A 25048-nucleotide genomic window follows, 5' to 3' on the forward strand; every position below is an offset into this window, starting at 1 on the left:
TGGCTGCTCCATGTAGACTGACAGCTCTGGCTGCTCCATGCAGACTGACAGCTCCTTGCAGACTGACAGCTCCTTGTAGACTGGCAGCTCTGGCTGCTCCATGTAGACTGACAGCTCTGGCTGCTCCATGCAGACTGGCAGCTCCGGCTGCTCCATGCAGACTGACAGCTCTGGCTGCTCCATGTAGACTGACAGCTCTGGCTGCTCCATGCAGACTGACAGCTCCTTGCAGACTGACAGCTCCTTGTAGACTGGCAGCTCTGGCTGCTCCATGTAGACTGACAGCTCTGGCTGCTCCATGCAGACTGACAGCTCTGGCTGCTCCATGCAGGCGGGAGACTCCGGCAGCGCAGGAGAGGAGAAAGGCTCCGGTAGCGCTGGAGAGGCGAGGCACACTGTAGGCCTTATGCGTGGTGCTGGCACTGGTGGTACTGGGCCGAGGACACGCACAGGAAGCCTGGTGCGGGGAGCTGCCACCAGAGGGCTGGTGTGTGGAGGTGGCACAGGATGGGCTAGACCGTGAAGGCGTACTGGAGATTTTGAGAGCAGTGTTGGCACAGGACGTGCAAGGCTAAGGATGTGCACAGGAGCCCTGGTGCCTGAGGCTGGTACCAACTTCACCAGCCGACTAACACGCACCTCAGGACGAGTATGGAGCGCTGACCCAGGTGCCATCAAATCCCTGACACGTTCTGTCAGGCGAATTCCATGCAAAAAGCACCAACACAGCAACTCCCTCATTTCTCTCTCCTCCAATTTCCCCATTAACTACTTCACAGTCTCTGCTTCGCTCACCTCCAACACCGGTTCTGGTTCTGGTCTCCTCCTTGGCTCCTCACGATAAACAGGGAGAGTGAGCTCAGGTCTGACTCTGCCACACTCTCCCTGAGTCCCCCCCCAATACATTTTGGGGCTGACTCTCGGGCTTCCATCCGCGTCGCCGCGCTGCCTCCTCATACCAGCGCCTATCAGCTCTAGCCGCCTCCAGTTCTTCTTTGGGGCGGCGATATTCTCCAGGCTGATCCCAAGGTCCTTCTCCGAATAATTCCACCTCCCATGTCGATACCTCTTTTTGTTGCTCCTTGGGGCGGCTACACTCCCCTGGTTTAGGCCAGGGTCCTCTCCCGTCGAGGATTTCCTCCCAAGTCCAAAAGTCCTTTTTACGCTGCTCCTGCTGCTGCCTTTGCTGTTTCTCCTGTGGCTCCTGCCTGTTGACACGCTGCTTGGTCCGTTTGTGGTGGGTGATTCTGTAATGGTTTTCATGCGGTGAAGGAGAGTTGGAACAAAATGCAGCGTGTAGATTGCGATCCATGTTTAATCATCAATACAAATACTACAAAAACAAAGAACGTAATGAACGTAACGAAAACCGAAACAGCCTAAACAAGTGTAAACTAACACAGCGACAGGAACAAGGACAATCACCCACGAAACACACAAAGAATATGGCTGCCTAAATATGGTTCCCAATCAGAGACAATGATAATCACCTGACTCTGATTGAGAACCGCCTCAGGCAGCCATAGACTAACGCTAGACATCCCACAAAACCCCAAGACAAAAACACACCACAATAACCCATGTCACACCCTGGCCTGACCGAATAAATGAAGAATAAACCTAATATATTTCGACCAGGGCTTGACACCAGTCCTGGTCCTGGGGACTCAAAGGGGGGCACATCTTTGTTTTTGCCATTGCACTACACAGCTGATTCAAATGATCAGGTCATCATGCTTCAAGTGGTATTTATGTATTCATTTGTGACGCAATCCTTGATATGATCCTGCTATTGTCACATGCTACACATGCCCCTATCTATCCAAATGTATGCTTTGTTATAAGGAATATTATACTTTAGTAATTCCAAATGATCTGGTAATGTAAAAGTCTAATAATTACATGTTATATTGTTTGTCCTCATGTGTCTGTTTTTGAGCATAAAGTACCACTTAGTGTGGACACCAGGTGAGACTACACACAGAGATTCCTGTTGAACACTCTCTTTCACCACCTTATTTCCTCAATAAGTCTCTTTCACGTCATCCTTCTCCCTAAATCCTCTAGGTTATATCAGCTGTGTTGGTGAACCCCTCCCACATCTGAACTAGCTGACAGAGGGCACAGCATGATCATAGGTGAGAGGTCACTTGGTCGGGTCAACAGAAGTATTATTAAAGAGATGCTTTACATTGAAATACAGAGATAGTAGTCTCAGAGTTAATGTTCCAAGGTCAGTTTTGTATTTCACCTCATGATGATTATGATGACTGACAGTGTTAGAATTTTAAAAACAAAGCTTAATCATGCGCTCTCTCTATCCATCTGTCTCGTCTGCAGGTATGTGTTGTGAGAGTGGAAGCCAGTCCCGTCATCGCCACAGATAACCTTCGGGCCAACTGGGGACCCAGGGCTGGTTAAGAGACCCCACTAGAGACACTATGTAATGGTGATGAACTGAGAGAATATTAGGGCAGGTCATTCATTAGTCATATGCTGTCTTCCCGGCTCTTCTGCTCTTACCTCTTCCCTTTGTCTTTTACACCCCTCTCCCCACCGCTTTCTTTCTGGACTTTTTAGAATGTACATCGTATGTGCATTGAAGTACAGATTGAACTTGTATTTATAACATAATATTATAATATTTATAATGCATGTATTATCTATTTATAACACATAGATAATGAACTTTCTATTTAGCGTTTCACATTCTCCACTGGTTGAAATGAAGTATCTCATTCAAATACTATACCTACTGTACCCTGTGTCCTCAGATAGATGGAGGTAGATATGCATAGGAAGTGTAGTGTACTGTTTATTTTCTGTATATATGAATTACAAATTAGCCTTTACATAAATCATGGTTCTAGTCTATTGCATAGTTACAATGTGTAATCATTGATGTCCCAGGAGCAGGAGTGGTAAACACTGTTGAAGTGTATAATTGTAATACATACATGTAGACACAGCATCATTCAAAGAATGCAGTTTGATACACCTGGTATTGGATATGACTAAATGAAAATGTCTCACAGAGATTCATACCTGAACCGCACCTTTATTTGCCAAGGAAGAGTACATGATCAGTGAATATATTTATGTACAGGCTGCAATGTGTGGATCTCATGTGTGGTAATAACTACATGTATATACGACTTTCATCCTTGGCACAATAAAGTTATTATATTCTACTCAATCCATAGGCTTCATTAATGCCATTCAGACTCATCCATAGGCAGTTATTTTAACCACCAATACACAATAAGCAAGTACATAGTTAGCTAGCTATGTTACTTCAGCTGCATTGCACAGAAAATATAAGCAAGGCATGCTAACACAATTGTACATTCAATTTGCAGGAAATGCTTTAGCTAGCTAGATTCTTACATCCACTGTTTCAATAGATAGCCTGGTTTGCTGGATTTCTCAGGAGTCCCAAAACATGAATTACAATTTCATACTCATGTCATAACACTAGCTAGCTAGTCAGCAAACTGGCCAAATAGTGATTTCTGTAAATTAACTGTATGACAAAAAAATATGCACAATCGTTTGGCTCTACATGAACAACATTCCTCTCAATTGCACATTTTTCGCTTGACTCATGTTATAATTACTTACATTTGCTTCCACCGTAATGTTTTGTCAGCCATCTTTGCTGAAGAAAGTCACCTGTGACTGGTGGCCCGCGTCAAATGAGTTATTGGAACCACTATGATTGGTGATAAAAACCTTGGGACTCATAATGAGTGCTCTAACTCCCCCTTGTGGTGGTCTGGAGCAATGAAGCCGTGACGCTGGGAACCTTTTAAGTCCTGCGATGTAAGCTCGCAACTTTTAGAGGAACCACTGTAGCAATAAATATAAGCCTTGCTCAGTGGGAACAGTTGGTTGTCATTACATTTTCTGCTGAGGAGAAGTGTGTATGTCATCTTTTTACTATTGAGCCCTCGTCAAAGATACATTTAAATGCATAAACTTGTACATTCAAATCGCAAATAAATCAAAGTTGAACTTGTGTCTGTGTATGCAGTCTGTCCTGGGGACAGAGAAGGAAGTGACAGTAGGGATTTGAAGGGAGATTTACCTGTCCATCATGCCAATACAATCCTGCAGTCTGGGTCCAATACACCTGGATGAGGGAAAGGAACAGAGTTAATGAAGCAACAGAATAAATCAGTCAGTCATCCATTCGATCACAATCAATCAATTACTCGACTGGACATTGGCCTTGAGTGTCTGTCAACAGACAAAAACAGTCATGTCAGTCCCAGAGATGAAGGGGCACATTCAGGAGTCAGGACACTGCATGGTGAGGCTATTTGTTAAGAGGGGAGAGGGAAAGGAATGGCAATGGAGATAATCTCTGAATCTATTTCAATCTGTCTGAACTGAAGGATTGCCTGGGATAGTGTCAAGATGGCATTTCCACTGCATTGTGTTTTTTAACAAGGTCGTTATATGTACATGGAGCAGTGAGCTGCTAGCCTGCCGCTCAGCAGGAAATAGAACAAAGACGTGACGGGGCCAGTCCGGTGAACTGACTGACTGCAATACCAAAAGATATCTGCCCCTTCTTTCTGCAGCTGACAATTACAATCGTAGGATTCACAGCACTCAAAGAGCAGATGGAGAGTGGAATTTCTCCCTCTCTCCCACCCTAAGTCTCTCTCTTTTACTCTCTTTCTCTGTGTCCCTATCTCCCTCTATCTCATGCTCTGCCTCTCTCTCTCTCTCTCTATACATACTATATATATATTTCTGTCTCTATTTCTCTGTGAAGTAAACAATAAACAAAAGTGAGAAGAAACAAAAAACAAAGGTTTCAAAAGGATTAAGCCATTACAAATATATTATCAGATAATGTTTTTAACAATGTGCACAAAGTTGTAGTATGAATATGTTTGTACTCCACTGGTTACCCCGTTTTCACATTGCGGTATTTCATCTGACAGATATGGGTGTTTATCAATGTTTGATTCATTTTCTAATTCTTTGTAGGTCGGTGTGATCTGTGGAAATACAGTATGTGTCTCTGAAATGGTCATACCTTTAGCAGGAAGTAAGGAAGTGCATCTCTGTTTCCACTTCAGATCTGCCTATGGCGGCCTCTCTCAATAGCAAGGAAGTTAATGTACATAGTCTGGACATAGTCAAGGATTTTCCAAATTTTTGGGTCTATCCCAGTGGTCAGGTATTCTGCCACTGTGTATTCTCTGTTTAGGGTCAGACAACTTTCCAGTTTGCTACATTTTTTGGTTGATTCTTCCAGTGTATCAAATAGTTATATTTGTGTGTTCTTATAATTAAGTCTAATTGTGTTGCTGTCCTGGGGCTCTGTGGGTTTTGTTTGTGCTTGTGAACAGAGCCCCAGAACAAGATGGCTGAGGGGACTCTTCGCTAGGTTAATCTGTAGATGAGGGCTTTGTGTTAGAATGTGTGGCATCACTTCCTTTTAGGTGGTTGTAGAATTAAACAGCTTTTTTCTTGATTTTGATAATTAGCAGGTATAGTCCTAATTCTGCTCTGCCTGCATTGTTTGGGGTTTTGCATTGTACATGAAGGATATTTTTGCTGAATTCTGCATGTCTGCAGTCTCTCTGTAACGGCTTTCTTCCAACTCCTCCTCCGACGAAGAGGTGGAACAAGGATGGGACCAAAATGCAACGTGGTTCGTTCGATACATCTTTAATGAAGAAGAACACGAACAATACAAAACAACAAACGTCGAAAACCGAAACAGCCCTGACTGGTGCAACAAACACAGAGACAGGAACAATCACCCACAAACACACAGTGAAACCCAGGCTACCTAAATATGGTTCCCAATCAGAGACAACGATAATCACCTGATTCTGATTGAGAACCGCCTCAGGCAGGCATAGACTAATCTATACACCCCACACAACCCCAAGACGAAACACACTACAAATAAACCCATGTCACACCCTGGCCTGACCCAATACATGAAGATAACATAATAAATATAGACCAGGGCGTGACAGAACCCCCCCCCCCCTAAGGTGCGGACTCCCGGACGCACAACAAAAACAATAGGGAGGGTCCGGGTGGGCGTCTGTCCATGGTGGCGGCTCCGGCTCGGGACGTGGAACCCACTCTATGAATGTCTTAGTCCCCCCTCCTCGCGTCCTAGGATTGTCCACCCATGCCGCCGACCATGGCCTAGTAGTCCTCACCCAGAACCCCACTGGACTGAGGGGCAGCTCGGGACAGAAGGGCAGCTCGGGACAGAAGGGCAGCTCGGGGACAGCTCGGGACAGAGGGGCAGCTCGGGACAGAGGGGCAGCTCGGGACAGAGGAAGCCTGAGAGGAAGCCCAACACTGAGAGAAAGCCCAGCACTGAGAGGAAGCCCGGCCAGGTAGTTGAATCCGGCAGATCCTGGCTGGCTGGCAGTTCTGGCAGATCCTGGCTGGCGGACTGGTCTGGTTGACTAGCAGATCTGGAAGAGTCAGGTTGACTAGCAGATCTGGAAGAGTCTGGTTGACTGGCAGATCTGGAAGAGTCTGGTTTGACTGGCAGATCTGGAAGAGTCTGGCTGACTGGCAGATCTGGAAGAGTCTGGCTGACTGGCAGATCTGGGAGTCTGGCTGACTGGCAGATCTGGAAGAGTCTGGCTGACTGGCGGATCTGGCAGACTGACGGCTCTGGCTGCTCCACGCTGACTGGCAGCTCTGGCTGCTTCATGCTGACTGGCGGCTCTGGCTGCTCCATGCTGACTGGCGGCTCTGGCTGCTCCATGCAGACTAACAGCTCTGGCAGCTCCTTGCAGACTGGCAGCTCCTTGCAGACTGGCAGCTCCATGCAGACTGGCAGCTCCATGCAGACTGGCAGCTCTGGCTGCTCCATGCAGACTAGCAGCTCTGGCTGCTCCATGCAGACTGGCAGCTCTGGCTGCTCCATGCAGACTGGCAGCTCTGGCTGCTCCATGCAGACTGGCAGCTCTGGCTGCTCCATGCAGACTGGCAGCTCTGGCTGCGCTAAATGGGAAGGAGACTCCGGCAACGCTGTAGAGGCGGAAGGCTCTGGCAGCGCTAAACAGGCGGGAGGCTCCAGCAGCACAGGAGAGGAGGAAGGCTCCGGCAGCGCTTGAGAGGCGGGGCGCACAGTAGGTCTGATGCGTGGTGCTGGCACTGGTGGTACTGGGCCGAGGACACGCACAGGAAGCCTGGTGCGGGGAGCTGCCACCGGAGGGCTGGGGTGTGGAGGTGGTACTGGGTAGACCGGACCGTGCAGGCGCACTGGAGCTCTTGAGCACCGAGCCTGCCCAACCTTACCTGGTTGAATACTCCCGGTCGCTCTGCCAGTGCGGCATGGTGGAATAGCCCGCACTGGGTTAATAGCCCGCACTCCAGTTCTTCCTTGGGACGGCGATATTCTCCAGGCTGTGCCCAGGGTCCTTTTCCGTCCAATATCTCCTCCCAAGTCCAGAAGTCCTGTGATCGCTGTTGCTGCCTTTGTTGCTTCTCCTGTGGCTCCTGCCTGTTGACACGTTGCTTGGTCCGTTTGTGGTGGGTGATTCTGTAACGTGTTTCTTCCAACTCCTCTTCTGACGAAGAGGTGGAACAAGGATGGGACCAAAATGCAACGTGGTTCGTTCGATACATCTTTAATGAAGAAGAACATGAACAATACAAAACAACAAACGTTGAAAACCGAAACAGCCCTGACTGGTGCAACAAACACAGAGACAGGAACAATCACCCACAAACATACAGTGAAACCCAGGCTACCTAAATATGGTTCCCAATCAGAGACAACAATAATCACCTGACTCTGATTGAGAACCGCCTCAGGCAGCCATAGACTAATATATACACCCAACACAACCCCAAGACGAAACACACTACAAATAAACCCATGTCACACCCTGGCCTGACCCAATACATGAAGATAATATAATAAATATAGACCAGGGCGTGACACTCAATTGGTGGTGGGTGGACTCCAGACGTCACAACGTTAGAGAGCAATGGGTTCTATAACTGATTTAAGGATTTTCAGCCAGATCCTAATTGGAATGTCAATTTTTATAATTATTTTGATGGCATATAAATCCCTTCTTGCCTTGTCTCTTCGTTCGCAGCTTTGTGGAAGTAACCAGTGATGTTGATGTTTAAGCCGAGTTAGGTATAATTCTTTGTGTGCTCTAGGGCAACGGTGTGTAGATAGAATTTGTATTTGTTGTCCTGGCAACTGGTCTTTTTTTGGGACACCATTATTTTTGTGTTTCTGAGATTTACCATCAGGGTGCAGGTTTGACACAATCTGTGCAGGCAAACAAAACAGGCCCTCATTGGTTGGAGATATACGCACCAGATCATCTGCAAACAGTAACCATTTTACTTCAGAGTCTATTAGGGTGAGGCCGGGCGCTGCAGACTGTTTTAGTGCCCTCGCCAATTCTTTGATAGATATGTTGAAGAAGGTGGGGCTCAAGCTGCATTCTTGTCTCACCCCACGGCTCTGAGGAAACAAGTATGTGTGTTTATTGGCAATTTTAACTGCACATTTGTTGTTGGTAAAAAAATATTTTATAATCTTGTATGTTTTCTCCCCAACACCGCTTTCCATCAATTTGTATAGCAGACCATGTCAAATTGAATCAAAAGATTTTTTGAAATCAACAAAGCATAAGAAGACTTTCCTTTTTGCTTTTCTTTTTGTCAATTAGAGAGTGCAGGGTGTATTTGTGGCCTGTCGTCTGATATTTTGGTAAGAAGCCAATTTGACATTTGCTCAGGAAATGTTGGAGTCTGCTGTTGCAGAGGATCTTTCCATGGTTACTGTTGACGCAGATTCCACTGTAATTATTGGGGTCAAATTGGTCTTTGGGGTGATCAGAACTTGATTCAAAATGAGCTGAGGATAATTATGAAGAGTTTAAGTATAGCCAATTTGAATTTGTGATCTGTATATTTCATTTAGTTTAGTATATAATCAACACCACAGGCCTTTTCGGGCTGGAGGGTTTGTATTTTGTCCTGTATCTCATTCAATGTAATTAGGGGATCCAGTGTGTTCTGGTAGTCTTTAATATCTGATTCTAAGTTTTGAAAATGATCATTTAAATGTACATTTGTTTGCTCTTGGTTATATGTTACAGTGCATTCAGAAGGTATTCACACCCCTTGACTTTTTTTAATTTTGTATTTTTTTACGCACAATACCCCACAATGTCAAAGTGGAATTATGCTTATCAACATTTTTACAAATGTATAAAACATGTGCTGAAATGTCTTGAGTCAATAAGTATTTAACCCCGTTGTTATGGCAACCCTAAATATGTCCAGGAGTAAACATGTGCTGAAATGTCTTGAGTCAATAAGTATTTAACCCTGTTGTTATGGCTACCCTAAATATGTCCAGGAGTAAACATGTGCTGAAATGTCTTGAGTCAATAAGTATTTTTGTTATGGCAACCCTAAATATGTCCAGGAGTAAACATGTGCTGAAATGTCTTGAGTCAATAAGTATTTAACCCCGTTGTTATGGCAACCCTAAATAAGTCCAGGAGTAAACATGTGCTGAAATGTCTTGAGTCAATAAGTATTTAACCCCGTTGTTATGGCAACCCTAAATAAGTCCAGGAGTAAACATGTGCTGAAATGTCTTGAGTCAATAAGTATTTAACCCCAATAAGTATTCAACCCCATTGTTATGGCAACCCTAAATATGTCCAGGAGTAAACATGTGCTGAAATGTCTTGAGTCAATAAGTATTTAACCCTGTTGTTATGGCAACCCTAAATATGTCCAGGAGTAAACATGTGCTTAACACGTCACATAGTAAGTTGTATGGACTCACTCTGTGTGCAATAATAAGGTTTAACATGATTTTTGAATGACTACCTCATCTCTGTACCCTACACATACAATTATCTGTAAGGTCCCTCAGTTGAGCATTCAACCACAAATACCAGGGAGGTTTTCCAATGCCTCGCAAAGATGGGCACCTATAGGTAGATGGGTATAAAAAAACAAATAACAGACATTGAATGTCTCTTTGAGCATGGTGAAGTTATTAATGACACTTTGGATGGTGCCTCAATACACCCAGCCACTACAAAGATACTGGTGTCCTTCCTAACTCATTTGCTGGAGAAGAAGGAAACCACTCAGGGATTTATATCACCATGAGGCCAATGATGACTTTAAAACAGTTAGTTTTCTCCTATCACATACATTAAAACTCTAAGGATGGATCCACAATACTAACCTAATGGACAGAGTGAAAAAAAGGAAGCCTGTACAGAATAGAAATATTCCAAAAGATGCATCTTGTTGTCAACAAGGCACTAACGCAATACTACAAACAAATGTGGCAAAGCAATTCACTTTTTGTCCTGAATTCAAAGTGTTACATTTGGTGCAAATCCAATACAACACAATACTGAGTACCACTCTCCAATTTTCAAACATAGTGGTGGCTGCACCATGTTATGGGTATGCTTGTAATCATTAAGGACTGGGGAGTTTTTCAGGATAAAACAAAAAAGGAACAAATCACAGTCAAAATCCTAGAGGAAAACCTGGTTCAGTCTGGACAATAACCTAAAACACAAGGCCAAATCTACACTGGAGTTACTTACCAAGAAGTCATTGAATGTTCCTGAATGGCCGAGTTACAGTTTTGACTTAAATTTACTGAAAATCTATGGCAAGACCTGAAAATGGTTGTCTAGCAATGATCAACAATCGATTTAAAAGAGCTTGAAGCATTTTGAAAATAATAATTGGCAAGTGTTGCGCAATCCAGGTGTTGAAAGCTCTTAGAGACTTACCCAGAAAGACTAACAGCTGTAATCACTGCCAAAGGTGCATCTGAAAAGTATTGACTCATGGGTGTGAATACTTAAGTAAATTAGATATTTCTGTATTTCATTTTCAATAACTTTGAAAACATTTCTAAAAACATGTTTTCACTTTGTCATTATGTGGTATTGTGTAGATGGTTGAGAAAAAAATGAATTCAGGATGCAACACAACAATATGTGGAAGAAGTCAAGAGGTATCAACACTTTTTCTGAAGGCACTGTATATGGCCAAAAAGATTTGAGAATAGGTTTATCCATACATTTTGGATAGATAGCTTTCATGTTGTTGTCTATTTAGTGTGTTCCAATTTTCCCAGATGTGATTCATACATGTTACATCACATTGAGCTGTTTTCTGACATGGTAGTCCTTATTTTTCTTAATGTATTTCTGTACTGTTCTAGTGTTTACCCATACTGAAGGCATACGTTCTGGTTTTCTGGGTCTCTGAGTGTTTTGTTGGATAGGATTCTAAATACATTTTTTCTTCAATAAACCATTTCTCAAAAAACGTAGCTGATAGGTCAAATATACTGTTAAGTCTTCCTACTGCTAAGTTTACACCTTCTTTATTGCAGGGAAACATTTTGACCAGGGAGTTGTCTAGGAGGGAATGGATTTATTGTTGGCCAATAGTTTTTTGGCAGGTTTCTACACTACCCTCCTTCCATCTATAGCATTTCTTATTAAAATCATGCAGTTTGTTCGGCTTCGATACCTCATGATTGTGTATTGCTCTTTTCAAGTAGATTGTGATTTTGCTGTGATCTGACAGATGTGTCAGTGGGCTGACTGTGAACTCTCTGAGAGACTCTGGGTCGAGGTCAGTGATAAAGTAGTCTACAGTACTACAACCAAGGGATGAGCCGTAGGTGTACCTACCATAAGTGTCTCCTCAAAGCCTACCATTGACTATGAATAGTCCCAGCATACGACAGAGATGCAAAAGTTGAGACCCATTTTTGTGTGTTATTTTGACGTAGTTGTATCTAAATGCGTGTCCCCCTGTGTGCTAAGAGAGTCAGGTTCTTGCCCATTTCTGGTGTTGAGGTCACCACAGACTAGTACATGTGCCTGGAAATGGTTGATCTTGGTCTTCATTAAAGTGTGGGGATTCTAGTGGTGGATATACAGTATGTAGCACACAGGAAGACATCTTTCTCTGTTGAAATTATTTTCTTTTCATTTGTAGCCAAATGTAAAATGTTCCTATTTTGATTAATTTAATAGAGTGGGTTAAGTCTGATCTATACCAAATTACCATACCCCCTGAGTCGCTTCCCTGTGTAACACTTGGTAGTTTAGTAGATGAGACTACCAGCTCTCTGTAACCTAGAGGGAAACCAGTGGGTCAATCTCGTTTATAACATGTTTCTGCAGGATGTACATTTCTGTACTTCTCATTGATTTTGTGAAAGTCTGTTTTTGCAGATGACTTCAGACCTTGTATATTCCAGAATGAGATAGTAAAAATGTTGTGTTCCATTGTGACGAGTGTTGTTATTTGTATGGTTTAGGCTCGCACCATGACAGTAGGTTTGAGCAAAGCATGATGAGCATCTGATACATGCCTCTTAGGTCAAAGGATGGGGCTTGGGTGGGTGTAGTGGTGATGGTTGGGTTTGTTGCTCAGCTCACTGCCTGGGCATCTGTCTCTCTCTTACTCTCGCACCAGGGTGTTTTGCAGTCCATGTGTGTGCGTGCATGGGTGTGTGTGTTTCTATTATCCGTGTAGTCTACAGACACTGATAAACCTTGGCTGGATACGGGTTAGTAGTTATGTGTTAGGTCAGCACCTAGAAGAGCATAGCAGTGTGTGTGCGTATGTGTGTACATTGCTAACATGCGTGCATCCGTGTGTGTGTGTGTGTACTTTCCCGGGCTTGCATTTGTGCTTTACTCTGCTACTGATGAATTCATAGTGTGTGTGTGTGTGTGTGTGTGTTGTGCAAAGTTGTGATCCATAGAGCTGTTGTGTTGTAAATGAAACAGAGAATGAACCAGATATTGTTTTCCTCTTGTTATAATGTTGAAATTGGCCTTACAATGGGGATCAGTCGGCCCTTGTGTTGCCTGTTAGACAAAGGTATTGTAGAAGTAAATGATCAGTACTCTGTCCTCCTAGGATCATTTGTCATTCAGACTGCTGATGCGATACGCGACCATTCACACAACAACGCAAACGTGCACATGCTGCTGGGAGCCAAGACACAGACATTCAGTATATAGAATGTACCCCTGAGTGCAGTTGGAGTGACAGGGATGACACTCGTTGTTGGCCTCGGCATATTTAAAGATGAAGCTGTTGGCCCCTTGAAGGCCGTCGGGACACTTCTCCACACAGTTAGGACCATCTTTAAAGTGGAGACACTTCACACAGTGATCCGGACCCTGAGAGAGACAGAGATAAAGTGAGGGAGAGACAGAGGGGAAGGAAGATAAATATTACAGATGTGATAGTAATAGGAAATGAGAGCAAGCAAGGACAGGGGAGAAAGGAAGAGTGAGAGAAACAGAGAGATAACAGAGAGATATGAGACAGAGAGAGAGAGAAACAGAGAGATAGCAGAGAGATATGAGACAGAGAGAGAGAGAGAGAGAGAGAGAAAATGGGGAGCAAGAGAGAAGGAGAGAGAGAAAGAGGGATAAAGACGAGCGATATAATAGTAGAGGAGAGAAGATCGTGGGAGCGAGGAAAGGAGAAAGACGAGAAGCATAAAACACCAGCAAGTAGAGCTGGAGATAATAACCATCCCTCACAGTACACACAATGACCATAACAATCAGCACAGACACGATTTATGAGGTTAATATGGGCTAGAAGAGGCAAGGGAAGGGAGGAGGGGAGGGGCAGGGTAGGGGAGGGAATAGAGGGAGGCAGGGATGAAGGGAGGCAGCTGAAGAGCCTCACTGTATGGGTCTGTAAGGGTATCAATACAGGCAACAGAGAGAGCTTAACAGGGAACAATATCCCTTAAGGTGCAGAACAAAACAGAAATAAATACATATGCATCGTTATGTGGAGGCGTTTTGTGCAAATGTGCACATATGTACGAGTGGGTCTGAGAGGATGTGTGTGTAAGTGCTCGTGTGTGTGTACTGTAGGCATAAATATGCAAATTAAGTACCTTCACAGTTATAACAATGAAGCTGGTACTCAATTAGTTGTCTTATGAGTGTTATACCCATGGCGTTGAAAGGCAAAGGCTTTACTATAGCCAGTAACCTCATCTCACAGACAAACTAATTTATTTGAGACTGCAGCAAACACAGTGCATCATGGTCTACCACAACATACTGCACCCCTGTTGCCAAAACACCCCCTGTAAACGCATCTCTCTTATTGGGAAATGATAATGATGGCATGGCAATGACAGCTACTCTTCCTTAGTGATGTTGTCCATCGTTGTATCACTAGCTAGCGCCCAACAGTGTACACCATGCACATCATCCCCATGAGAGAGAGAGAGAGAGAGAGAGAGAGGGAGCGGGAGAGAGTGAGACAGAGTGAGAGAGGGAGAGGGAGGGAGAGAGAGAGAGATTGACAGAGAGAGTGTGAGAGAGCGAGAGAGAGAGAGAAAAAAATTGCCCTCAGATTACACAGAACATAAAAAAATCTAATTTTGTGTGAACTACCATCTATTAGGTTAAATACCACAGTGTGCCATCACAGCAGCAAGATTGATGACCTGTTTTCACAAGAAAAGGGTAGCCAGGGTTGTAAATACAACCCATTATTTACGTGTATTTATTTTCCCTTTTGTACTTAAAATATTTACACATTGTTACAACACAGCCCTAATATAACATTTGAAATGTCTCTATTATTTTGACACTTGTGTGACTGTAATGTTTACTGTTAATTTCTGATTGTTTATTATCTATTTCACTTGCTTTGGCAATGTTTCCCATGCGAATGAAGCCCTTTGAATTGAATTGAGGGAGAGAGCAAGAGAGCTGCATGTTAATCAATTAGCAGGCTGTGACAGTCCATCTGGGCCAGAGGGGCCATCTGAACAACATATGGCCAGAGGAGAGGAGGAGGAGGAGAGCAGGAGGAGAGCAGGAGGAGAGGAGGAGGAGAGGAGGAGAGGAGGATGAGAGCAGGAGGAGAGCAGGAGAGGAGGAGGAGAGCAGGAGGAGAGGAGGAGGGAAGAGGAGGAGAGGAGGAGGAGAGCAGGAGGAGAGCAGGAGGAGAGGAGGAGGAGGAGGAGGAGGGAGGAGGAGGAGAGCAGGAGGAGAGCAGGAGGGGGAGGAGAGCAGGAGGAGAGGAGGAGGAGGAGAGGAGGAGAGGAGGATGAGAGCAGGAGGAGAGCAGGAGGAGAGGAGGAGAGCAGGAGGAGAGGAGGAGGAGGAGGAGGAGAGCAGGAGGAGAGCAGGAGGAGGAGGAGAGGAGAGGAGGAGGAGGAGGAGGAGGAGAGGGAGGAGGAGAGCAGGAGGAGAGCAGGAGGAGAGAGGAGGAGAGGGAGGAGAGGAGGAGAGAGGAGGAGAGGAGGAGGAGAGCAGGAGGAGAGCAGGAGGAGAGGAGGAGGAGAGCAGGAGGAGAGGAGGAGGAGGAGGAGAGAGGAGGAGAGCAGGAGGAGAGGAGGAGGGAGAGGAGAGAGCAGGAGGAGAGGAGGAGGAGAGCAGGAGGAGGAGGAGGAGAGGAGGAGGAGAGAGGAGGAGGAGGAGGAGGAGAGGAGGAGGGAGAGGCAGGAGGAGAGGAGGGAGGAGAGGAGAGGAGGAGGAGAGCAGGAGGAGGAGAGGAGAGGAGGAGAGGAGGAGGAGAGGAGGAGGGAGAGCAGGAGGAGAGGAGGAGGAGAGGAGGAGGAGAGCAGGAGGAGAGGAGGAGGAGAGGAGGAGGGAGAGGAGGAGAGCAGGAGGAGAGCAGGAGGAGAGGAGGAGAGCAGGAGGAGAGCAGGAGGAGGGAGGAGGAGGGAGAGGAGGAGGAGGGAGCAGGAGGAGAGCAGGAGGAGAGGGGAGGAGGAGGGAGAGGAGGAGAGGAGGAGCAGGAGGAGGGGGAGGAGGAGGAGGAGAGCAGGAGGGAGGAGGAGGAGGAGAGCAGGAGGAGAGGGAGGAGGAGAGGAGGAGGAGAGCAGGAGGGAGAGGAGGAGAGGAGGAGGAGAGGGAGGAGGGAGGAGGAGGAGGAGGGGAGAGGAGGAGGAGAGGAGGAGGAGAGGAGGAGGGAGGAGAGGAGGAGTAGAGGAGGAGAGGAGGAGGAGAGGAGGAGGAGAGGAGGAGGAGAGGAGGAGGAGAGGAGGAGAGAGGAGGAGAGCAGGAGGAGAGGAGGAGGAGGCAGGAGAGCAGGAGGAGGAGGGAGGAGGAGAGCAGGAGGAGAGCAGGAGGAGAGCAGGAGGAGAGGAGGAGGAGAGCAGGAGGAGAGGAGGAGGAGAGCAGGAGGAGAGGAGGGAGGAGGAGGAGCAGGAGGAGAGGAGGAGGAGAGCAGGAGGAGAGGAGGAGGAGAGCAGGAGGAGAGCAGGAGGAGAGGAGGAGGAGAGCAGGAGGAGAGCAGGAGGAGAGGAGGAGGGAGGAGAGCAGGAGGAGAGGAGGAGGAGGAGGAGGAGGAGAGCAGGAGGAGAGGAGGGAGGAGGAGGAGAGGGAGAGCAGGAGGAGAGGAGGAGGAGAGCAGGAGGGGAGGAGGAGGAGAGAGGAGAGAGGAGGAGAGAGCAGGAGGAGAGGGAGGGAGGAGGAGGAGAGAGGGAGAGCAGGAGGAGAGGAGGGAGAGGAGGAGAGGCAGGAGGGAGCAGGAGCAGGAGAGGAGGGGAGGAGGGGAGGAGGGAGGAGGAGAGCAGGAGAGCAGGGAGGAGGAGGAGGAGGAGGAGGAGGAGGAGGAGGAGGGAGGAGAGGAGGAGAGGAGGAGGGAGAGCAGGAGGAGGAGAGGAGGAGAGAGGAGAGGAGGAGGAGAGCAGGAGAGGAGGAGGAGGAGAGCAGGAGAGAGAGGAGGAGGAGGAGGGAGGAGGAGGAGAGGAGGAGGAGAGCAGGAGGAGAGGAGGGAGGAGGAGATCAGGAGGAGAGCAGGAGGAGAGGAGGAGGAGAGGAGGAGGAGAGCAGGAGGAGAGGAGGGAGGAGGAGAGCAGGAGGAGAGGCAGGAGGAGAGCAGGAGGAGAGGAGGAGGAGGGGGGAGAGCAGGAGGAGGGAGGAGGAGAGCAGGAGGAGAGGAGGAGGAGAGCAGGAGGAGGAGAGAGGAGGAGAGGAGGAGGAGGAGGAGGGAGGAGGAGAGCAGGAGGAGAGGAGGAGGGAGAGCAGGAGGAGAGCAGGGAGGAGGAGCAGGAGGAGAGGAGGAGGAGAGCAGGAGGAGAGCAGGAGGAGGAGGAGGAGGGAGGGGAGGAGAGGAGGAGGAGAGCAGGAGGAGAGGAGAGGAGGAGAGGAGGAGGAGAGGAGGAGGAGAGCAGGAGCAGGAGGAGGAGAGGAGGAGGAGAGAGGAGGAGGAGGAGGAGGAGGAGAGCAGGAGGAGGGCAGGAGGAGAGAGGAGGAGGAGGAGAGGAGGAGGAGAGCAGGAGGAGAGGAGGAGGAGAGCAGGAGGAGGGAGAGCAGGAGGAGAGGAGGAGGGAGGAGGAGGAGGAGGAGGAGGCAGGAGGAGAGAGAGGAGGGAGGAGGGAGAGGAGGAGGAGGAGAGAGCAGGAGGAGAGGAGGAGGAGGAGAGGAGGAGGAGGAGGGAGGAGGAGGAGAGGAGGGAGGAGAGGAGGAGGAGAGCAGGAGGAGAGGAGGAGGAGAGCAGGAGGAGAGGAGGAGGAGAGGAGGAGGAGAGCAGGAGGAGAGGAGGAGGAGAGCAGGAGGAGAGCAGGAGGAGAGCAGGAGGAGAGGAGGAGGAGAGCTGGAGGAGAGGCCAGGGAGTGGACCCATGCTGAATCCAAAATCAAGCCTTATGTTAGCCTAGAAAAACATGGGTTCACGCATCATGGTAGAACTTAGCCTCTCTCTCTCAACTGCCTATCCTAAGTGTGACTGATATTATTACAAACTCAAAGCATAACAGGAGCACAATGTGGAATATAATGTCATTGCTATGGCTTCTGTTGTCATAACATGATTGATGTAATCCATTTGTTTACCTCCTGTACTCTCGTTTCCATCAGAGAATAACGCTAAGCCTGAACCTGACAGGTGGGAACAACAGTAAAGCTCTAGGATCATGTATAGTAAGTACGTCATGGTGTTAGATGCTACATAGCTTGCATCCTCAAATTACACCTCATTCCCTATTTAGTCCCCATGGGCCCCTTTAAAAAGTAGTGCACTATATAGAGTGTCATTTGGTAGGCAAAAATATGTTCAGGAAGTTATTTGAACTTGATAATAGCTAGTAGACTGCATGCATGAGGCAAACAACTAACCCCAGTTCAGAGTTAGGTTTGCATGTAACATCTCAACATCTCTCTCTTTCTATTTTAGATTGGCTCAGAGCAGGCCTATGAACATGACATACACTACATGGCCAATAGTGCGTGGACACCTGCTCGTCGAACATCTCATTCCAAAATCATGGGCATTAATATGGAGTTGGTCCTCCCTTTGCTGCTCTACTCTTCTGGGAAGGCTTTCCACTAGATGTTGGATCATTGCTGCAGGGACTTGCTTCCATTCAGCCACAAAAGTGTTAGCGAGGTCGACACTGATTTTGGGTGATGAGGCCTGGCTCACAGTCGGCATTCCAATTCATCCCAAAGGTTTTCCATTGGGTTGACGTCAGGGCTCTGTGCATGCCAGTCAAGTTCTTCCACACTGATCTCAACAAATCATTTCTGTATGGACCTCACTTTGTGCACAAGGGCATTAACATGCTGAAACAGGAAAGGTCCTTCCCCAAACTTTTGCCACAAAGCTGGAAGCACAGAATCATCTAGAATGTCATTGTATGCTGTAGCGTTAAGGTTTCCCTTCACTGGAACTAAGGGGCCCGAACTATGAAAAACAGCCCCAGACCATTATTCCTCCTTCAAACTTTACAGTTGGCACTATGCATTGGGGCAGGTAGCGTTCTCCTGGCATTCGCCAAACCCAGATTCGTCCATCGGACTGCCAGATGGTGTAGCGTGATTCATCACTCCAGAGAACACATTTCCACTGATCCGGAGTCCAATGGCGGCGAGCTTTCCACCACTCCAGCCGATGCTTGGCATTGCACATGGTGACCTCAGGCCTGTGTGCGGCTGCTCAGCCATTGAAACCCATTTGATGAAGCTCCCGACAAACAGTTATTGTGCTGATGTTGCTTCTAGAGGCAGTTTGGAACTCGGTAGTGAGTGTTGCAACCGAGGACAGACAATTTTTATGCGCAACGGGCTTTAAGCACTCTTCTGTGAGCTTGGATGGCCTCTACCCCTTTGTGGCTGAGCTGTTTCCACTCCACAGTAACAGCACTTCCAGTTGACCGGGGCAGCTCTAGTAGGGTTGAAATTCTACGAACTGACTTGTTGGAACGGTGGCATCCTATGACGGTGCCACGTTGAAAGTAATTGAGTTCTTGAGGAAGGCCATTTTACTGCCCATGTCTGTCTATGGAGATTGCATGGCTGTGTGCTCAATTTTATACACCTGTCAGCAACGGGTGTGGTTGAAATAGTTGAATCCACTCATTTGAAGGGGTGTATCGCCATCTCTTTTTCTCTGTTTAATATTTAATATTTTTTAATATTTACTAAGAGCACTGTGGACGAATGTTAACATCTCTCTCCAGCTGTCTTTTTTAGATTGGCTAAGAGCAGGCCTATGAACATATCTCTCTCTCTCTCCCTCTCTGTTTTAGATTGGCTAAGAGCAGGCCTATGAACATATCTCTCTCTCTCTCTCCCTCTCTGTTTTAGATTGGCTAAGAGCAGACCTATGAACATCTCTCTCTCTCTCTCTCCCTCTCTGTTTTAGATTGGCTAAGAGCAGGCTTATGAACATATCTTTCTCTCTCTCCCTCTCTGTTTTAGATTGGTTCATTGCAGGCCCATGACATTATCAGTTCTAATAAGGGAAGAATCAAACCCTGCACCAGCTAATCTAGTCTTAATAACAATGAGCACATACCCTGGTGTAACCCAAACACCTTGTGGTTCTTACAAGGTTTTATTCTGTTTTAGATTTGCAAACATTTCTGAAAACTTGTTTTTGCTTTGTCATTATGGGGTATTGTGTGTAGATTGATGAGAATTTTTTTTTTAATTAATTTTAGAATAACGCTGTAACATGACAGAATGTGGAAAAAAGGGGTCTGAATACTTTCTGAATGCATTGTATATTGCAAAACATTTCATTTAAAACTTGTTTTTCTTTGTCATTATGGGCCCTATTGTTTATAGTGAGAATTATTATTTTTTAATTAATTTTAGTAGGGACCCTATTGTTTATAGTAGGGCCCTATTTTTATAGTAGGGCCCTATTGTTTATAGTAGGGCCCTATTGTTTATAGTAGGGCCCTATTGTTTATAGTAGGGCCCTATTGTTTATAAACAATTCCAGCGAAATGGTCGGTTTGGTCGGTGCCGATACATTTTGGTTTAGGTTGCTAGACGTTCATGTCATATGCCTAACAATCCAACCCGACCAACCTGCTGGCCAACCTGTCTGATTTGTCTCAATGTTCTATGACCCTAGTCCACAGTAATACTCATTTGTGTGTGTGTTTGTGTGTGTGTGTGTGTGTGTGTGTGTGTGTGTGTGTGTGTGTGTGTGTGTGTGTGTGTGTGTGTGTGTGTGTGTGTGTGTGTGTGTGTGAGAGAGAGCTTGAGTACATTGTGTGTAGTTAGATTGAAGCCTAAAGGGGTGTTGACTGAATAAACAATAAAGAGCACAGGAGGAACAGAGAGAAGAGAGAAGGGAGCAGAGAGCAGAGAGAAGGGAGCAGAGAGCAGAGAGAAGGGAGCAGAGAGCAGAGAGAAGGGAGCAGAGAAGGAGCAGAGAGAAGAGAGAAAGGAGCAGAGAAGAGAGAAGGGAGCAGAGAAGAGAGAAGAGAGAAGGGAGCAGAGAGAAGGGAGCAGAGAAGAGAGAAGGGAGAAGAGAGAAGAGAGCAGAGAGAAGATAGAAGGGAGCAGAGGGAAGGGAGCAGAGAGAAGGGAGAAGGGAGCAGAGAGAAGATAGAAGGGAGCAGTAGGTAGAGCGAAGGGAGCAGAGAGAAGGGAGCAGAGAGAAGGGAGCAGAGAGAAGGGAGCAGAGAGAAGGGAGCAGAGAGAAGGGAGCACAGAGAAGGGAGCACAGAGAAGGGAGCACAGAGAAGGGAGCAGAGAGAAGGGAGCAGAGAGAAGAGAAGATAGAAGGGAGCAGAGGGAAGGGAGCAGAGAGAAGAGAGATGGGAGAAGGGAAGAAATAGAAGATAGAAGAGACAAGGGAGCAGAGAGAAGAGAGATGGGGAGAAGAGAGAAGGGAGCAGAGAGAAAAGAGAAGAGAGACGGGAGAAGAGAGAAGGGAGCAGAGAGAAAAGAGGAGAAAAGAGAAGAGAGACAGGAGAAGAGAGACGAGAGAGCAGAAGAGAAGAGAAGGGAGGTGAGAGAAGATAGAAGGCAGAAGGGAGAAGAGAGAAGAGAGAAGTGAACAGAGAGAAGAGACAAAGGAGCAGAGAGGAGAAAGAAGAGAGAAGGGAACAGAGAGAAGAGAGAAGAGAGATGGGAGAAGGTAACAGAGAGAAGAGACAAGGGATCAGAGAGATGAGAGAAGAGAGAAAGAGGCAGAGACCAGGGATGGAGGTTGTGAATGAATCTCTTGTCTAGACTGGAGATGAAGTGAAGGACAAAGAGCATCATCACACAGCCTGAGACAAGCGGAGAGTCAACAGGGACACACACATCATGTACGCAAACTGACAAACAGATATATGGAAGCACACAATCACGTACGTACACACTCACTCAGGTCCGCACACGTGTGCACACACACACACACACACACACACACACACACACACACACACACACACACACACACACACACACACACACACACACACACACACACACACACACACACACACACACACACACACACACACACACAGTTTGTTGTAAATACATGCCACTTTCCCTATAAGTTAACATGAAATAAAATATATTGTGAAGCTCGCAGACACACTTTAACTGACAATACAATTAATCATAATTCAAGGGCAATAGAAGACATTGAATGCATCCCAAATGGCACTATATTCCCTATGTAGTGTACTACTTTTAACCAGGGCCCATAAGGCTCTGGTCAAAAGTAGTGCACTATGTAGGAAATATGGTGCTATTTGGGATGCAACTCTTGTTTGTGGTCACAAGTGATTTCAGTTTATGATGCACATCAGAGAGAAAAGCTTAAGAGAGATGTAATTAACGGGCAGTTTAAACACAATATGTAAACACATATGAGGAATGTGTTTTATTTTTTTAGTGTATTTTTTATCCCAGCCCCCGTCCCAGAAGGAGGCCTTGTGCCTTCTGGTAGGCCGTCACTGTAAATAAGAATTTGTTCTTAACTGACTTGCCTAGTTAAATAAAGGTTAAATAAAAAATGTAAAAATAAATACAAATGTTTTTGCTGATAGCGACTATTTGGAAGAAAGGTATTTCTACTGATAGTATAATGACAGTGATAGGTGGATGCTGTTACCAAGTGAACTGAGTTGGATGTCAATTATTTCTTGTTATAACTATAGAATACATACACAGCAAATCATCCAGTGTTACAAAAATAAATGAATTAACACGGTGAGTGTCAAATCAACACTGACAGTCTGTGGACCCATATGGACACCAGAACAATGCTAAATGAACACACTGCATAGTGTATATCCTTATTCAAATATTTCCCAGAGTGCGTTGTCTTTCGAGTAAATTGCAGAGTTACCACCCATGACTGTATTTGTTAGTAACAGAAACATGGTTGTTGCATTCATCCATTTTCAGTGCTGTGAACTTCACCAAGTGAGATCCTAAGCTAATATTTCATCATAAATATATACATCCCACAATACCATACTTCTTTCAAAAGGCCTTATTTTGAGTTCCTCGTTTTACCTTAATACAGGGACCTGAAACTAGCAAAACATCACTTTGAATCAAAACTATGCCCATCATTAATTTCCCAGCATGCTCAACAGCAGGTGATTTTTTTTGTTTCAATATCTATGTTTGCGCATGTACATTGATTGATTAATCTTATTCTAAACAAAGATAAATCACATGTATTTTTCTCAACTAATCCAATCTGTTAGTTAGATTTTTTTGCACCTTTTACTGAAATGTTTGTTCCAGCTAAATTGTCTTAGATAATACAACAAGTGTAGCCTTTAACGTGAAGTGTTTACTTATGAGCCCTTTCTCAACAATGCAAAGTTAAAAAGTAAGAAACATTTGCACAGAAATAAGAAATAGTAGCACAATAAAATAACAATATTACATACAAGGACTACCAAGTCAATGTGCAGGGCTACGAGGTAGTTGAGGTAATAGGCACATGTAGGTCAAAGTCACTCGGCAATCAGGATAGATAATAAACAGAGTATCAGCAGCGTATGTAAAAGTGTGGGTTATGTTTTTGGGTTAGGGTTAGATTAGGGAAAATATGATTTTGATTGGGACTGAAGTGTGTGTCCCTACAAGGGTGTCTGGTATGATGGTGTTGACGTGAGCCATGACCAGGTTACCTTGGCATTCTTGGGTACAGGGACTATGGTGGTCTGCTTGAAACGTAGGTATTACAGTTTGAGTCAGGGAGACACTGTCCGGCTGGTCAACACATGCTCTCAGTACATATCCTGGTAATCCGTCTGGCCCTGCAAATGTTAACCTTTTTAAAGGTCTTACTCGCATCGGGATCATTCAGTCATCCAGAACAGCCGGTGCTCTCATGCATGGTTCAGTGTTGCTTGCCTCGAATCGAGCATAGAAGGCATTTAGGTTGTCTTTGTCAATCGGCAGCTCTTGGCTGGGTTTCCTTTTGTAATCCATGATAGTTTGCAAGCCCTGCCACATCCGACGAGCATCAGAGCCAGTGTAGTAGGATTTGATATGGCCCTGTATTGATGCTTTGACTGTTTGATGGTTCATCGGATGGCATAGAAGAGATTTCTTATAAGCGTAATACTTTCTTATTAGTGTCCCACTCCTTGAAAGCGGCAGCTCTAGTCTTTAGCTCAGTGCGGATATTACCTGTAATCCATTGCTTCTGGTTGGTTTATGTACGTAGGTCACTGTGGGGACAATATTGATCATTGATGCACTTATTAATGAAGCCGGTGACTGATGTGGTAAACTCAATGCCATCGGATGAATCCCAGAACATATTCCAGTCTGTAATAGGAAAACATTCCTGTAGATAAGCATCCGCTTCACCTGTTTGACTTTTGCTTGTGAGCAGGAATCAGGAGGAGAGAGTTATGGTCAGATTTGCCAAATGGAGGGCGAGGGAGAGATGTGTGTGGAGTAATGGTGATCTAGAGTAACATATTGAATTAGTGAATTAATGATTAATGAATGAATCAATAAATGTACATGAACAAACAATGATATTGAACCAAACTATTTCAAAAATCGACCTGCAATAGGGCATGCTGGGAAATATGATAATGATAGGCGTGGATTACGTTCAAAGTGATGAGTATGAGTTTCAGGCCCCTGTATTAAGGTAAAACTACCTGAAAATAAGGCCTTGTGAAATATGTATGGCCTTATGTTAAATATATATATTTTTTAAGATAACATTCGCTTAGGACCGAAAATTGATGAATGCAACAACCAGGTCTCTGTCACCAACAAATAAAGTAATGGGTGGTAACTCTACAATTTACATGAAAGGCCACACACTATTGGAAATATTTGAATAAGGCTTTGCACTAAACAGTGTGTTAATTTAAAAATATTCTGGTCTCTAAATGGGTCCACAGACTCAACACTTTCAGTGTTGATTAACACTGTGATTTTTATAATTTTTTTACACAATAATTGATGTGTATTATTCTTTGTCTGTTGGAATGTGCATGAGTGAGGATAGTGCATGTCATGAATGCTGGAGGGTGTGTGTGTGTGTGTGTGTGTGTGTGTGTGTGTGTGTTCGGCTGTGGGTGTTTCTCCAAATGCATGCTACTGTGCTCCGAGTAAAGTATGAAAAACGGAGCACGGTGTCACGCCTTGGTCTTAGTATTTTGTGTTTTCGTTAATTAGTTGGACATGCCAGGGTGTGACATGGGTTTATGTTGTTGTATTTCGTATTGGGGTTTTGTAGTTATTGGGATTGCGGCTGAGTAGGGGTGTTGTATAGGCTTGGCTGCCTGAGGC

General features: G+C 45.7%; 1 protein-coding gene across 1 annotated transcript in view; it reads right to left on the reverse strand.

Moving 5' to 3' along the window:
* Positions 1-25048, reverse strand: part of LOC135547567 (receptor tyrosine-protein kinase erbB-4-like) — a 638243-nt gene that overhangs the window by 87741 nt on the left and 525454 nt on the right. The window contains exons 16-17 of the mRNA XM_064976681.1: positions 13072-13226; positions 4088-4132 (exon numbers count right to left, since the gene is read on the reverse strand). Coding sequence (XP_064832753.1) covers positions 4088-4132; positions 13072-13226 — 200 coding nt within the window. The remainder of the gene's footprint in view (positions 1-4087; positions 4133-13071; positions 13227-25048) is intronic.

Source organism: Oncorhynchus masou, chromosome 10, assembly GCF_036934945.1.
Source record: "Oncorhynchus masou masou isolate Uvic2021 chromosome 10, UVic_Omas_1.1, whole genome shotgun sequence".
NCBI classification, from domain to species: Eukaryota; Metazoa; Chordata; class Actinopteri; order Salmoniformes; family Salmonidae; genus Oncorhynchus; species Oncorhynchus masou.